Here is an 18,141-nt window from a genome sequence, read left to right as displayed (position 1 = left end):
ATCAGCTTATCACTGGTGGTCAGCAGGATTTGGACCCTCAGCGCACAAGAACAAGTACAATTTCAAGAAGAAAAAAATCAACACATGGCTAAAATGTAACCCTTTCTTCATCCATTAAAACACAGTATGTTTTTTTTTTGCCACTCTTTTTTCAAGTTGATTAGGTAAGAAAGTCTGCTTTTGATAGGCTGGCTTATGAAACCAGCAAGCATGCACACATATTTTAATATGTTGTTTACGTCTTGGAATATTTTGAACTGTTGCTCCCAGAAGATCTGCTGTAAAGGGTTCCTGCACTAAAATCAAAATGAGACTGGATTTACAGGAGCTGTACAGAGCAGAAGGTCACGGGCAAACATTGAACAGCTGTGCTCCCAACACAGGCTTTAGCTGTGCTTGCAGGATCAATCCAGGGCAGCAGCTGATCACATCAAAGGCCTCTGCTGTGTGAAGTGAGGCACAATGGAACGGATGTTATTATTCCCACAGCACTCAGCCCACTGCTTGTGGAGAAAACTACTCGTGAAGAAAAATCTTCGGTTGGTAAAGTTTCTTAGATGGATTAACCAACAGGGGCTTAGCAGTTAAAATAAACAAAAAAATGAACGATGAATTAAAGCAAGCTACTCTTACTGTCAATCCATTCATCCATTTATCTATTGTCTTCTACTTATTATAACAAAAACTTCCAGCGCATTCTGGGTCTGTACTAGGATCTATTCCAAGTGGGACATAACTGGAATGGAGGTCCTCAGGAGACGTCCAAATCAGATGCCCAAACCACTTTAAATGAACATTTTCAATACATGACATCACTCATCTGCCATTCTTCCCTAGTTCAACAATCAGTCAAAGCCTCCTTTCCAACAACATGAAGGCAGAAACATGACTGTTTTATGAATATCACTTTGTGGAAAACAAATAAAAAATCTATCTATTTCTAAACTATGAAGAGATTTTAATAATATATATCATAAATAGAGAAAGTAGTCACAAATAAAAATCTAAAGCAATAAAAATGGAAGAAATTAAGTATGTTTGTGTACCTTTGTTCGATATAGTTTGTGCGTATAAAGATAAATCTGAAGAACTGCACTTGCTTGTAGAAGGAAATACATAAAACTTTCCTCAAACCAAGCTGTATAATATTCTTTTTTAATCCTCACAAAGCAAAATAAGATTTAAGTGTTTTTTTTTTTGTAATGATAATGTCTTGCTTTTACTGAGTGTTTTTTTTCCATCTCAGGTATGCAACGATAGCAGCATTAGAGTTTTTCAACACCAAATGCATTTCACATCATATTAGAGAAAACAATGAATTTCGAGCAGATTAGTGTTGCTTGACTGGTGTGAAAAATACTCCTAAGGAAGAAGAACTAAACCTGTGATCATCAGGACTATTTAAAACGTGACAACTCCAGAGGGTGAGCAACCACAGAGGAGTTGCTAAGAGATTTCAGCAGATGTTAGGTGTCATATTGTTAACATGGGTGTGTGCGCAGAACCCTTTTGCAGCCTATTTAATTAATTCACTGTAAGTTTGTTGTTTATATATTTCTTCATGTGTAACCGTCTATGTCTCTATGCTCCCGTCTTTTTGTTCTACAGATCCCTCAAGTGAGTTATGCTTCTACAGCCCCGGAACTGAGTGATAACACACGCTATGACTTCTTCTCCCGTGTGGTGCCCCCAGACACCTACCAGGCTCAGGCTATGGTTGACATCGTCAAAGCCATGCGCTGGAATTATGTCTCCACTGTAGCTTCAGAGGGAAACTATGGAGAAAGTGGTGTTGACGCATTTATTCAAAAATCTAGAGAGGATGGTAAGTCTCCAGACATATAAGAGCTACCCTGATTGTTTTATTGTTTGATATGTTATTTAAATCCCATCTACATAGCTGCTGTGAAAGTTAACTTGCCTAATCTTTTATATATTTAATATAAGCTGAATATTTAATATTCTGATTAATGTAAATGAACAAAGCTCAAAAGTCTACCTCGATGCTTACTAAAACATAAACTGATATCTCAAGCAGTTTTATTGATCTAAAACTGCTTCACATGATACTATTTTGGTTGACTCCCATTTGTTCCATATTGCAGTTTAACTACATGTTTTAACTACTTCATTGATGGCATAACAAATAAGCAAAATTTGTTTTAATTACACTGTACAGGTCATTTCAATAGACTTTTAACAGTTTGTAAGAGATTGAATGAACGTTTGTCAAGGTAGGGCCGAAACGTCTCCATCGTGGGTTTAAACTGGATCTTTGATTTAAGCATGTTAAACTAAAGACCTTGTCATAATTCAAAAATATTTGCAGTGAAACATTTAACCTTAAAGCAGCAGGCAGCCGACCCACACTTGCTCTGACCCCACACCCTTGCTGTAGCTGAGAGTAATTACTAATGACACGTCCAGTACTCATTGTGCCACTGCAACTCCTCATGCCTGGCAGCCTGAAGCTGCTGCCCATCATCATTATCCTGGAGAGACACCAACATTACTCCTGGAGAGTCCTTTAATGGAATCAGCTCATTTACCTATTGGCCAAATTTTTCATTTTATTTCAGAGATTTCATTTGATAGGCCACCAAGAGCATTTTTTTAACAAGTTGTTTGCCTACATAGTCCTTCATTTTTCACTGCGTTTGCATGTGAAATACATAATTTCCACAATAAGATGCTACCACCTCCAAGTTTCTCTATGGGATAGGTGTTATCGGGATTGAGTGCAGTGTGAGTTTCCATCATTCAGTGTTTTATGAGTATGCTAAATTTCAGTTTCCAGAGCACCTACAAATAAATTTCAGAGATACATTTTACTTGGGCTTTAATATCATGACCTAAAAAACTTATTTTCTGCTAATGCAGGCAAAAGAAGTTATCATGGGAGCGGACGCAGATCTGATATTGGCAATGTAGAAGTACAGTAGTATGCCTCTGGGTCCTGTTTGACTAGTGCTTCATCTTTAACATGTAAATCAGACAAGCTTCTCCACAGCCAAGTGTGATGTACTAAATGTTAGGGAAACGAAGGAGGGAGTTGTCAAGAGGAATATGAACTGCAGGCACAAAGTGTCTCTAGTTTAGAATCTTAAAATGTACAAGGATAAATATCTGTCATTGCTGATATTTAATGTGGATTCTAATAGCCATTTTTGCTCCTGAATTTTGTCAAGAATCTGAGAAAGAGAGCTTAGTGAGCTGTCGTTTGATTAAACCACAAAAACAGCAGTTTAAAAAAAAATGGGATAAGAGACAGCATGTTTTAGACTGACAACTACACATAGAAAATAATTGTTTTGGAGAAAACAATGAAGCTTTCACATCCTCTCAGTTTAAAGAAGAACGTGTACTTATGTGTCAAATCAGCCTGTCCCCAACTCTTCTTAATTTGACAACTAGAGAGAAAAAAAGTAAAGTAAATTCTCTAAATTTTGCACTGGCTTTGATTGATAATGTGACAGGCACATGGGGGAAACATGCAGCTTTGTCAGAATCAAAACCCCAGGTATTTGGCTGCTAAATGGGTTTTGCAGTTGTCTGCTCTCATAATGAAACAGCCAGTTCAGAAGTGGCCAAATGTTCCATCTCATTAGGCAGCCAAAGGCCATACAGAGCTGCAGTCTCGCCCACCGAATGTCACAGCCGCTGCATGCATTGTTGCTTTATGTGGGGAAAAGAGCAGGTTTTGGTCAGCCTTAAACTGCCAACTTGGGATGTTGATTTGATTAACACTGCATCTGTGTGTGTAGCCACAAGATAATTACAATATCCTTTCAACCCCAGTGAACACAGAGATTTCTGACCAATTGAGGATTGATGCCACCCTCTGGCCCCTCCACAAAAAGCCATGTCACTTTTGTTACAAATGAAAAAATATCAATTTGCAAATCTGTAATTACTGGATGAAGACTTGCAAAAAATAGTTGAAATAAAGCTGTCTTGTATTGGACAAACATCATTTAAACTATCTGGGAACATTTCATCCTTTAGTTTGAATAGTTTAGTTTGAGTTTACTTGGGCTTTAATATCATGACCTAAAAAAATTTATTATATATATCTATGTATATTCATTTTCCAACGCTTAGTCTTATTTTAAAATATTTATTAGGTTGAAGCAGAGAGGTAGAGGAGCCTGACAATTACCATTTATTTTGGTCGCTACAAAAATGACAAACATTTAAAAATGACTTGCTAAACAGGATGCAGAGACAAACTCAAAAATATTTTTTAAGTTTGGAAAAGCAGTGTATGTATTTCAAATACAGAGCAGTGAATAGCCTTGAAACATATTTTCCTAATGCCATCTTATTAAACCTTGCCATAAAGAAAGGTAAAACTACTTATTAGAACATGGGCTATTATATTAAAAATAAACACAAACATAGTGCCCTACAACTTTCTGTGAAAAGAAATCTTAGCTAAATGTAAATTAAAAACTATAAATTACATTTAAATGTAAATATATAAAGACATTAAATAATTGTCATATCTAATGTTAAATGAGAAAAAATAACAAATATGTCAGTATTTAGTTAAGATACAAAAAGATTCTAAATTGTTCATCCCCTGGTAAATTTAGATTGAAAGAAATCTTTTTATTTTGTTTTTCTTCAGCTTGAAAGAACTGTTGCCATTTTGCAGTGGCTTAACCAGAGTTCTGATGACTTAAATTTTCTTCTGTGTGAGATTCTTATGACTCCATAAAAATAAGGTTATTTCAATGGTTCCTACGCATAATTATCAAGAATGCCAGTAAGTGTCAAAAATGCTATAGGAAAACTTTTCTTATGAGTTTGTACTACCATGTAGCAATTTACACATGTAGCAGAGAACCCTGAAAGAGCAGAAACAGCTTCCGATTAGCGTCAAAAACTCTTAATTGGAACAAGCTACTTCACCAAATTCTGTACCTACTGCCAGCAGAGGCAATTTAGTAAAGCTGGTTTGATTAACAAACACAGGCACACTTTCAGGAATATTAGTAATCTCTTTGAAAGTAAGCTGAAAGCAGCTGGAGTTGAGCTTAGGTTATCATTTTCTTCATGATGGCATTTGAATCAGAGTGCTTGTATAGCGCAAGGTCTCATTGACAAGATAATCTGGCATCTTACATTTATATTAGTAAACTTTGCATTTGCTCAGACTGCCTATTGGTGGAGTGACTGTGAAGTATTTCATGAGGTAGTCAATATTGAAGATGTTGCAAATAACCTCTGGAGTCAAAGGGAAGGAAGAGCAATTAAGACAACTTAGGGGGCTGATGTAAAATCTTTCCTTAAATAGAACTGCTTTGACAGCTGTGACTGACAAGTTTGTCACCTCTAAAAGCTAAAAATAGAAAGACCACTCTGTCTTCTGATTATTAAAATGTTTTTGACAAAAGGTCAACTTCTGTATTTGACTAGACGTGAGCATTTTTTTCTTGCGCTACTTAAAATTAAGAATATTGAGACAATATTGACAATCTGCTTTGATACAGTACAATTGAAGCTAGATGTCTGTTCTGTATTAAAAGACGTAACCTTTTTCTAATTGTATCTTATGAAATGAGACTAAACATTTAGAGTTTTAGATGATCTATGATTACCAAACATGTTTTTATTAATAATAAAGAGAGAAAATTCAGAAGTTAATTTATAGTAAAATTACGATACCTTCATAAGTTTATGGAAAGCAAAGCCATAGTGATGTTATGGGTTTGTAAGCTCTTCTGGTAGGTCAATTCACAACATTTGAGTTCAAAATGTAGGATTTTAAATAGCATGCAAAATCCACTTTCTTACCCTCTTCTTCCTTCTAGGAGTGCAGGAAAGTTTAATTCAGTCTTTCTTGGTGTAGTATCTGCCTCTTTAATAGCTTGTTTAAACTGGGTAAGGAGAGATTTCTCAGCAGAGAGGATGAAAGAAAGGGAGAACAGGCTTAGATGATTATTGCTTGGCCATGTTCAAACACAAAACTTGTTTGCAAGTATGTCAGTCTCTGAATTTGTTTGTGCTGAAAAAGCATCAGCGCGTGGCCAATTTTTCAAAAAGCCATATATAATCTGCAACTGCTGCTGTCACTGAAAACCACAATCTTTGACACCACGCCGTTTCCAGAGACTTGTGTTTTCATTTAGGTCTTTTCCCTCTCTCAAATAGCCCCTTGGGATTACATCTGAAGTGCCATTAATGGAGAATGATTACAAGAGGGTTATAGCAGTCTTCCAGCATGATGTCTGCCTTTTTGTCACCTTTGAAATTTTAGTGTCTTTGACATGAAAGCCTCTGGTCCGGCAGAAGATTCCATACTGTTTGTGTGTCTCTCTGGATTGCTGCTGAGCCCCTAGTGTCTTATTAGAGCTTGAAGCCCTCTTCAATAATGGAGGCGGATACATTTGTTTTAAAATTCTGAAAAGTACTGTGATGTTTGTTTTTTTTCCAGTTGCATGTTGGAATTATTAAACCATTAAAGTTCAGTGGGTAATACTGCAAACTATATGAATTTCATATCAAGTGACTGCTTTATTCAACAAACTCGTAGTCCACAAAGAGATGATACACAACAACACGACATATAAAAAACAAGTAAAATAAAATAAAATCTTATAAAAGATTATGTATGTTATGTATACTATAAGAGATGTGTATACTTGAAGAAGCAAATATGAAAAAAGTCTCTACATATATAAATTTGTTCTATTTTCTGTCTTATCAAGTTTAGAACAAGAACCCTCCAGCCTGCAAATATTTTTTTCTATGGCATGTGTTCCTTTTTCTAAGTTTAGACACCGACAGTAACATTCCCATCTAAAATTAAATGGATGGACAATTTTGAATTGTAATTAATCAAGTTCATATTTAAATGACAGTTGAGGCAGAGAAAGAAGTGAAAAGGGCAGAGATGGCACACAACAGCACTGAGATGACAGGAAGATTATGCAAATTTTGGAAAAGAGGGTTGCTTACTGCACCCTTTGTCATGAGGGAAATGTCAAGAGGAAAAATTTGAATAATCACAAATCTGAAAAGGCTTAATAAACTGTAACTGAAGAGTTTCTAAGCAATATGTTGAACTTTTTTTCTTTTGATAATACAAGCAAGATTTGGAGATAAGTGTCTTTTTTCTGGTTTCCGTCTATTAAACCTTGCAATGCATTCCATGTAATTCAGGACAATTTAAAATGCGTGCTTTGTTATTTTTACACTTTTGTGAGAAAGTTATTTTCATTTCACTACCTTATGCGCTAGTTCCATAAAACTGAGCACTAGTGAATAGAAGCAGCTTAAAGTCTAGCTTTTTTCACATGATCAGTCGGTGTTTTATTTGTGTGGGATTAACTGTCCTGCAATGATGTAGCAGTGAAAATATCAACAGTAAGAAAACCATGGATGCCTCTTGAATTATATGTCTATCCAGAGTTAATTTTTTGGGGTCTGTTTGCCTTAAGTGTCAGTTGAAGCTACTGCTACTTTGTGTGTTATATGAGAGGGAAGTTAAAATACTATTGCATGTTCACGTACAAGCTGCAGTTTAACAATGTTCCATTTGGGGCATACTGTGGGGGTGCAGGAGGTTAGCACGCCCCACGTTTGGAGGCCTTAGTCCTCGACGCGGACATCACGGGTTCGACTCCTGGTCCCGACAAGCTTTGCTGCATGTCCTCCCCCCTCTCCTCGCCCTCCTTCCTGTCTGCCTACTGTCACAAAAATACGAGCCACTAGCGCCGCAAAAACTCTTCAGTGGAGAAAACCCCAAAAAACAATGTTCCATTTATGTTGCTTAGACCAGTGCAGGCTCTACTGCTAATTATCGTGGGTAAAATAATAGAAAATTTAGGAAAGAATTTTAAAAGAATGGGATTCGTGGACATCAAACATTTTACTGTTAGAGGACAAATAAAATTACAACACATTCTTTCAAATCATACTTCCCTATAACAAACACTCATGATTTTCTCAAAGGTCTAGTTGAAATATCTGTTATCACTGAAGCATAAACTGTGGTTCCCCAAGCCTTGTCTGTCGTTCCTTCCATCTCTACTACATCTGGTAGTACACGGTCTGTTTATCAATACTTGCCCCCAAAGGCAGCCATTGTCTCTGAAAACTGAATTTTAAAATGATCTTCTTTGAAAAACAGATGAAATTGTGATTGTGAACTTATGTTAGTATTGCCAAGACTTATGGGAGCTGCTGTACAAAAAATATGGAAAAATATGCTTGCTTGCAAAATAATACAAGAAAACTGCAGAAAGGGCAGCAGAAAAAGAGTTATAGAGGAAGTGTGTGTTCATATGCAAATATAACACTTTCAACTTATTTGTGCATAGTTGGCATAAACTTAAGAACAAAGTTTAATACGTGCAAAGAAATACTGTTTCTTATGTCCTTTTTATGTTGTTATAATTATACAGACTAACCCAAATAAAACTTGAGTAATACATTCATATGTAGATACATAGTATAATCTTATATTTTAAGTTTTAATAAGATACTATAGTGACAAGCAGAAAGCTAAATAGTTTGGAAAATATAGTGATTTTATGCTTAAAACCTTAATGTTTTGTGTCAAAGCTAAATGGTTTAAAAAATGGTAATTTTTTGATGAATAAAAAATTGGCATAATGTTTGTTAGGTTCTATTGTAAAATATCTACAGAATTATAGAGGTTCTGAAAACAATAGAAGAAATGAGGATGCTTGGGAAAAAAGTTTAGGCATTTTTCTAACTCTCAGGAGATAAATAGGTGTATTGATTTAAATGATAATGAATAAAGGGATTGCCTTGGGCTGGGTGGTGCTTGGAACATGGGGAAGTGGGAGCACTGTGAGGAAAAGAGCAAAAGAGGAAGACTATAGTAGTTGTAATGATAGGAGAATCTTACTGGTTTATTGAAATGGATGAAAGCCAATGTGGAAGGAATGAAATCCAGAGTATAGGTCTGCCTTGCAGGTTTGGAGCCGGTGGAGTGACGGAGGATTGGCATGCCTGGAACTGGTCGATACAGTGACAGCAACAGAGCCTTGGAACAGGTCGAATAGTGAGAGCAATGGAGGGTGGACAAGTCAGTTTGAGGGATGAAGGTGATAAGGAAGAGGCGCCGTTAGGTCGTCAGTTATGAAGACGGAGATCTAGAGATTTATTGTAGGTTTCTTCTTGAAGTGAAGGATCCAGAAATCAGCATGAAGGAGGAAGCAGCACAGCATTTACCTTGGGACTCCTGTCCTGCGAAGTTTGCTTCGTACAGAGTTTCAGGGCTCTTAGTTACAGAAAAACACTTGCTTCCTGGATCCATGGATGCTGTTGATGTTTTGACCTTTACCCAATCGCTAACGCTTTGACATATGTAATGGTTTGAAAAATAGTAATTTTTTGATGAATACAAAAAATTACTCTAAGAAGCTTACCAACAATTCCCTGTGCTGTAAACAACCATTTTCCACTGTGAAGAGAGCAGAGGCAATCCGAACGAGTTGGCTGTTAATGTTAATTTAACATTTGAAACCGTGGCTAATATGGACTGAATGGCTTTCTTCACTTCCTCGACATCATCGCTCACATGTTCTTTTTCTGTTCACTGATTATCCCAATCAAAAAATATACCGGATGAAGACTTGCTCACCTCAGCATGGTGAATGCTTATTGTAGAAAAAAAAATTGGCAACTTATAGGCTTTTCAGATCATTGAAATATTCCTAGTTGTTTCAGCAATCACACAGTCTGGAAGATAAAAATAAAATTAGATACATTAATACCCTCTAGATATTGATGCTAAGTGTCAAACTGGATATATGTGCCTCATATATTTATATTTAGACCCACAAAAGGTGTCTTAGTCATGTCTCTCTATTTAATAAATTTTTAATCTCAATGAGACATACCTGGATAAATAACAGGTGCATACATGCATACAATATTAACATGCAAGGGCAATAGAACAACATGACAAACTGTAAAAGAGCAATCTAACATAAAATATATAGAAGTTTTTGTGCGAGTTAATAGTCTGATAACTTCAAATGTACTTATGAGTACTTTGACATACCACCAGAGTTTGCCAAACGGTTGCACATGAATCTAAAAGAATGGTAATTAGCAGAAGCAGAAGAGCATGATTATGAAAACAAATAAAAATAAAATCCTATAAAAATTTTGTGACTGATATGAATACCAACTTATTACACCTGCTTGCATGACTTCAGTAATCTCCAGGGCTTGTGCACAGTCAAAAGCTTAAAGATTTTAAAAATTAGGTCTTAAAAGTGATTCTGCAATGGAGAGGGAGCTCATCTAAAGAAGCTAAAGCAGGCATGATGTAATCACATTTGCATTTGTTTTGTGCTGTTGAGTTTTGGACCAGTTGCAGACATGCACAAGCAAATAGTTTGTAATATTACAGATGTTTTATGTCAGTCTGGATGACATGAATTCAAGGATCTATTTCTCAGAGTCTGTAAATTAGAGAAAGGACTTGACCTTGGTATGAAAAAAACACTGGCTCTGACAACTTTGGTCTGATTGCTTTTTTTGGAAATAAAGCAAAGTATTTTCTGCAAAGACTTTTTTGAAAATGTAGAAAGATCTAGGACCCATGGTGATGGACTTTAGAGGGTTTATAATATAATGTCTATAATTGTTTTGTCAATTTATTTGGGAATATGATGAGAATAGATTTCCTTAGATTTTCTCTTCAGTAGACTTTGATAGCTAATTTGAAGTACAGGAAACAAATAAAAATTTCCGTGATCTGGTGTTTATGAAATGGCATTGATGCTCAAATACGAGATTTTGATTATGTATTTTAAGTAAGGTTTAGTGACACAAATGCTAACTTAGCCCACTGATGAGCTTCCTTGTCTGCAAGGGAATAATTAAAGAAAGGGGCAATTTCCTACACAGAGTTTCAGGACATAGTGTAGGAGTAATACAGCAACTTTTTACCTTCTGGTTTATGAAATAAGCCTTGCCAACAATTACTCTGACTTCATCCATCAACTGTGAGGCCAGAGGACGCACATGAAGCTGCAATGTGTTGAAGTTTCATTTTTACTTTCTCAGACAGTTAGCAATGTAATCAATAGAAGTCTGGGTGTTTTATTTATTTATTTATTGAGGTATTGAACTTCTGCTGTTCATAAAACCCAATCATGTCTAGAGGGTTGAATCAGTAGCTGCTCATTCTGTTTACAAATTAAATATGTTGTGCTATGAAGTAAACACTGATACCCTCGAGAAAGAAAACAGGGAAATGACTCAAAGTTTTGCCAAACTTTAAAGTGACAGAGACTCGTTTCCAAAAAGATGAAAGCCAGATAATTTACATCTTTCCAAAAGTTTGGGAGCCATCTTTAGAACTACTGCTTAAGGTAGCGTGTTTAGAAGCATGTCATTGAATTAAAATGTGTTGCACAATGTGAGAATGTTTTTGTAATCTGCCTTGAGATGAGATTTGTTGCTAATTGGCACTATGTAAATAAACTGAATTGAAATGGAAGGGGTATTTTGTAGCAAACAGATAATCTTAATGAAGTGTAATAAACGTATGTGTCTCTATTTGTGGAGCAAATGTCAGACATTTCAGTTCATGAGAGTATGTTGCATATTTTATGACAACATGACATGACCTCAGACTGTCGGCCCTCTTGGTTGTGAATCATTTTTACATTTTTTTCTACCATCCATTAGTATGCTTAACCCAGCTACCTATTTTTGGCTTACTACCCTTCTTGAATATATAAATGATTATATGATATCAAATCAGCAGTCTTCCCTAAAACACTTTTGTATCTAATTTTCACACTTTAAAAGAAACTGAATTTTGATTATAGACATTTAATCCATCTCAGAATTATTACTGAAATTAAGTTACTATAATAAATGACAAAAAAACTTTTCTTTTCAGACAGCTTCTTGTTTTACTCAGATGCAACTAAAGTTGAATTTATGTTACTTACCAAATGCTTACTTACCAAAGGAGCATATTTATTGAAATTAGGTGAAGTCAGACAAAATTGCAGAACACTAGTCTTAAAATCCAATTATAAGTAAATGGTAAATTTATATCCAAACATATTCACAATAAATTCATTGATTTTTCTCTAAATTAATTTCATACTACATATAGCATTAACTTTATTTTTGACTTTTCCCTTAACTTGCTTATTTATAACGTGTATTTTGTTGCAAAAGACTATCAAGGATGAGGATAGTATTTCAGATCGTGGGGACAGGATCTCTAACTCCACAGAACTTGGGCTCATGACAGACAGTATTCCACACCCCCACACCAACTCTGAGCTTGCATCAGTGATGGTGAGTTCTTAAATGGAGTCAGAGATGATTGACAGGGTTTGATGTTGTCAAGGAGTTTGCTATACTGGAATGCTGACCAGGTTGTTTTTGCCACAGAATTTGGAGTTGTGTCTGCAGTTGCTCTCTATATTCCTCACATTATAGATGCATTACAGGAATTTCATGAAGTCATCAGCAGCCATATACCAGAATAGGACAGTATCATACTGTAACTGGTAAATTTAGCTGAATTGAACTGATACTTAAATGGATGTTTTTATTAGAAGGTGATCCTCAGCCATGATAGGGGAAAGTCAGGTTTTGTCAGGTTGTAAAACAACTGGATTGAAGAGAAAAGTTTCCAAATTTTAGTCATGGTCTCTCAGTTAGATAGCACATTAGGTTCTTACTCATAACTAAGGTAAGCTTTTGTATAGCTGTGGCTGTTGTTCATTCAGAATTCTTCTCCCTGGGTGTAGTGACCCGATCATGAACACGAGTCACAGAGGTGAACTTCCCAAGTCTGGCCTTACCCTTTGGGAGAACAGAGAAGCTTAGTAATCTGCAGAAGCAACACAGAGCCACAGCCTCTCTGCATGAAAATAAGCAAATGCAGCTTGTTCAGGCTAGTGTTAAATATGCCTTGTAGGTGGCCTTCTGGTGAGGTAGTCTTTGGTCCCGGTCAAAGTCAGAAAAACCTGAAGAGATTGTGTGTCTGGAGTGACTTCTAGGCATCTCAGTGTCCCCTTGGAAAGCCTGGAGTATATATGAAGAAAGATGCAGCTCTGAGCTCTGCTTGTACAGTTGGCTCTGAAAAATAATATCTGATATTGTGTCATTGGAAAAGATTTTTATTTTTAATTTTTTTTTTGTAGTAGTAGTTTAAATCTTGCATAGCTGGGGTTACTTGCTTTATTTACAACATTTTCTATAAATTCACATATGAGTTGCTGTTTGTTTTATCTGAAATGTACAAGTTATGTTCAGATACAGAAATATACGGTAAGTCCTGTGAAAATTAATATATGATGATGAATCAAATAAATAATTATATTCATATTTTTAAAAAAATACTTGAGAAAGACTTTAGAAAAGATTTGTTAAACACAACAAAGACCATTATTACCTTCTTTAATTTACTCTAATTTCACACATCACCATGCAAACATCTTTCTCATTACCACCAGGGCATCTCCCCATGACTATATTTGAAAGTCATCATAAAAAGACAACACAGCAAAGTGGAAAATTGCTTTCTAGTTGTTTGTTATATGAAATGGACCATTAATGCCGTACTAGTTAACTTATCTTTCTTTTAGAATGAAAGAAAGCCACAAGGTTTAAAAGGTAGAAAAGGAAGATAAAATTAAAAAGAATATGGCATGCCTCACTGATAATATCTTATGGTCCTCCATCAAATTTATCTCAGGCATAGGTAATTAGAGCAATCAAATACATGATCTTAATTAATGTACTTAGGCATGAATCTCCAGTGGTTTTATTCATTAATTATTTTAAGAATAATAAGATTGAACTGATAAACACATGAAAATATTTATTTAAAGATTGCTTTGAATTCTCAAATGTTATTTAAATACCTTTTAAAACAAATTGTGTTTATTAATTTTACAAAATAAAAAACAAAAACAAACAACTTAATCAAGCCTCTGAGATTACAACAACTAACTTTGATTGTAGATGTAATGTAATTTCGTCACTAACATGTTTAGGGAATAGAATGATTTGATTACCCCATGCGTCTTAATTGATCTGAAATTTAGTCCGAGGACATTTAATTTGCTATGTAAAACAGAATGTTACAAATAAATCGAATTAAAACATTGAAATGAAATCAAACCATAGCTTTTATTGCTTTAACTGGGTCTATTACAGAAAAAAATCATTTTAACAGAATAAATGAAAAAAAAAAAAGTTGTTTTCTATCTTCAGTATTAACTGGGTATTCAGAAAACAAATCTTCAGCCACATAACCATTTTCTTCTATGTCACATCATCTGCAATGAGATATAGCATCATATTTTATTTTATTACACAATGCAGGTTTTCTATTTTTCTGCTCTCTAGCTGTGAAGAGTAATCTTCTCTCCAGAATAGATATTTACTCCAGCGGAGCAAAGCCAGACAGCAAGCATGTGTTTGTGTGCTGCTCAGTGATATTTGAGATGAGAAACTTGACTCTCACCAATCTCCCACGAAACACAGTTCAGCCTCATTTTCCCGGTAGCACATGAACTCCAAGCTCAGCACACAAGCCAGCCCAAAGCAGCTCCCCAATTTTAACCTGTGCACTCAGCAAGTCCTCGATAAGATTTCTGGGTGTGCAAGAAATGTGTTTAGACACATTCCTGGTGTCTGGAATGTGTTTCAAATCCACATCATGCACTCATGTTGAGCACAAACACAACAATCCTTTGATCTAATGGACTGAGTACACATGAAAAATGACACTGATGTTTGCTATAATAGAGATAAATTGAAGTTATATGGGGATGGAATAAGAACTGTTCATCTTCTGTCCTTTAATTTGAAAACCACCCATGTGGTTCCGATATATACTGATTTATAATGTACCTCTTTCATTGTATATGACATTTATTACTGAAGCTGTTGTTGCTTGGTGTGAGCATAAGATGAGAAAGTACTGATTTTCATTTGCAGCATATTTTTGAAGCAGTGTCTGATAATTTTAATAGGATAGTACTGTTTTAATGACAACCTAAAGATTTTACTGTACAGGACTGATATTGCTGTCAGGCCTATGCAGTGAAATGAGATCACAGTATCAGGAGAGTCATTCATAAAACACTTAAAGCTCTTTTTGCTGTCTCTTTGATGGTGTGAGATTTTAAAGTTAATTCACTGCTGCATTAAAGCCACAGAGTAACAGCTAACTTATGTATGGGTTAGCTTGCTTGAGGTTGTGACAAACAAATTACAGATTGTGTACTGGCGTGACCTGCAGGTTGGTAGATCAAGGGCAAAAACACAACATTCATTTTACTAAGTCATGCATATTGTTTAATGAAATTAACACACAAGGCATGTTGTGCAGCTATTTAAAATTCAGATGAGACTGATTTTATTGTAGCAGCAACAGCTTTAAGTGTTGATTTTCTGAAGAGTTTAGATTTTAATTGGCCAGTATGGGGATTGAACCCATGACGTTGGCATTATAAGCTCCACATGCTGACCAGCTGAGCTAACCAGCCTTACATAATGTTGAGTTTTCATCGATATAAGAAAAACTTACAGAATCTTCCCACGATGAAGATTTGAAAAAATGCTAATATTTTTCAAATTCAGCATGCATTAAGGTGTATTTTCCAATCTTTTTTATTTTTGAAGTGTTGATTTTATTTTCCTGCAATATTTTATTTTGAAGTGTTGATTTTATTTCAGAGCCATTTTTTTATTTTAAAGAGTTGATTTTCAGAAAGACATTATGTTTAAAATGGCCAGTGTGGGGATTGAACCCATGATCTCAGCGTTATTAGCACTACAATCTGACCAGCTGAGCTAACTGGCCATACATAATATTGAGTTTTCATCGATATTAGAAAAACTTACATGGTCTTACCACTGATTTGAAAAAATGCTAATGTTTTTCAAATTCAACATGCTTTAAAGTGTATTTTCCAGTCTTTTTCATTTTGCAGCATTGATTTTATTTTCTTGCAATATTTTATTTTGAAGTGTTTATTTTATTTAAGAGCCATTTTTTATTTTAAAGAGTTGGTTTTCAGAAAGACATTATGTTTAAAATGGCCAGTGTGGGGATTGAACCCATGATCTCAGCGTTATTAGCACTACAATCTGACCAGCTGAGCTAACTGGCCTTACATCATGTTGAGTTTTCATCGATATAAGAAAAACTTACATGATTTTACCACAATGATTTGGAAACCACCCTTTTTTATTTTGAAGTTTTGATTTTATTTCAGAGCCATTTTATATTGTGAAGTGTTGATTTTATTTTCCAGCAATTTTTTAGTTTGAAGTGTTGATTTTAATTTCCACCCTTTTTTATTTAGAAGTATTGACTTTATTTCAGAAACATTATTAATTTTGAAGTGTTCATTTTGTTTTTCACCCTTCTTTTATTTTGACACGTTGATTGTCTGTAACTCCTTAGATTTCCTTTGTCCAGTATGGGGATTGAACCCATGACCTTAGTATTATTAGCACCATGCCCTGTCCAGCTGAGCTAACCTACCTTACATAATGTTGAGTTTCCATGGATTTAAGAAAACTTAAATGAAGTTGCCACAATGAAGATTTGAGAAAAGTGCTCATGTTCTCAAAATCAATATGCATAATGGTTTCATTTAAAGCCTCTTGCTATTTTGAAGTGTTGATTTTCTGAAGACTGGAGTTTTCAATTTGCAAGGATGGGGATTGAACCCTTGACCTTGGTGTTATAAGCACCGCACTCTTACCAGCTGAGCTAACCGGCCATACATAATGTTGAGTTTTCATCGATATAAGAAAAACTTACATGATCTTACCACAATGAAGATTTGAGAAAAGAGCTCATATTATAATGTTTTTCAAAATAAATAAAATATGTATGATTGTTTAATTTAAAGCCTTCTACTATTTTTAAGTAGAATAAACCTGATAAGGCATTATAGCCAATAATGCTTTTCACCATTTTGTAAAGCCCATTCTATAATAGATTCTGCTGAGTTCCACTGCATGGCTTCTTTGGTTATCTGATGGTGTCTTGATTTTTGACAGCTTAAAAGTGTGTAGGAAAGTGGGCGGCTTTACTTGCAGAGGCAGCTTAAAAAAGAACCGCACCTCTCCCAGATGAGCTCTATTGCTCTTAGGGACTTTACTTGTGTGATGACAATAAAAATATAAGCTTTTCAGCTGGGCAATAGTGTCTACCTTGTGGAATGATGAAATAATTACATGTGTGGAAAAATGCCATGCCTAAACTTCTCTAAGTGTTATCAAAGTGCTGCAGAAACATTACAGCAATTGGATAATATCATTACTTGGTTTCATGGTACATTATGCAAACACTTTTTTTGTGCTGATCAAGAGCCACTCATTTCTGTGTAGCAAATAGTTGTAGTAAGAAAGAGCACACAGTTCATCCCATTTTATGATTAATTCAGCAAAAATTATTTTACCCCTTCTATACACACATAAATTGTGTATAGAGAATATAATTTGCATCTCTAGCTGGTTAGGAGTCCACATAGAAAAATTAGATAGTGGTTGTTACTTGGAACTTTGCTTTTCCCTGATGTAGAGCATTGTTACATTTTTCTCTCCAACTATGTGCACAAGCAGTAAAGGATGCACATTTTTCATAGATGTGACAGGACTACAAAGTTTCACAAAATGTATTTTACTTTTTCATCTGTTGACCACAAAATGTGTTTTTAGAAAGAAACTACTACAAACAAGCAACATAAAGCATGTTCTGTTTGGGTCTCTAATGATATTAGTATGTCATAGTTTTATTTTGGCTAACATAACAAATAAACCATGAACACTATTGTAACCTTATGTTTGCTGCTATTTAGTTCAAATATAATCATTGCAGATCATTATTGCAATTGTTTACCAACTGACTATAAAAATAATTGTGGTTCGGTTAAGTATAATGGCCAATCTCATTAGTATAAAATTACTAGAGTGATTTTAGAAGCCCAATAGAGACTCTGTGTTATGATGTTATTTATTGTATTAAATAAAAGTTGTTAAGTATTATGCATGTCCCCTCAAAACAGGCACTACAATCTAGCACAGTGTAAAATTCTCTCAAGTGTTTCTGTGGCATCCACTGAGCTTAAGGCCTTACAACCAGGGAGATATTGT

General features: G+C 35.1%; 1 protein-coding gene across 1 annotated transcript in view; it reads left to right on the top strand.

Moving 5' to 3' along the window:
- The window catches only part of LOC122832574 (metabotropic glutamate receptor 4-like), a 171,086-nt gene that overhangs the window by 112,143 nt on the left and 40,802 nt on the right, over positions 1 to 18,141 (top strand). The window contains exon 4 of the mRNA XM_044119466.1: positions 1,609 to 1,825. Coding sequence (XP_043975401.1) covers positions 1,609 to 1,825 — 217 coding nt within the window. The remainder of the gene's footprint in view (positions 1 to 1,608; positions 1,826 to 18,141) is intronic.

The sequence above is a fragment of the Gambusia affinis genome, linkage group LG01 (genome assembly GCF_019740435.1).
Source record: "Gambusia affinis linkage group LG01, SWU_Gaff_1.0, whole genome shotgun sequence".
NCBI lineage: Eukaryota > Metazoa > Chordata > Actinopteri > Cyprinodontiformes > Poeciliidae > Gambusia > Gambusia affinis.
Note: the sequence above shows the minus strand (reverse complement) of the source record. Positions and strands in the feature narration are given on the sequence as shown.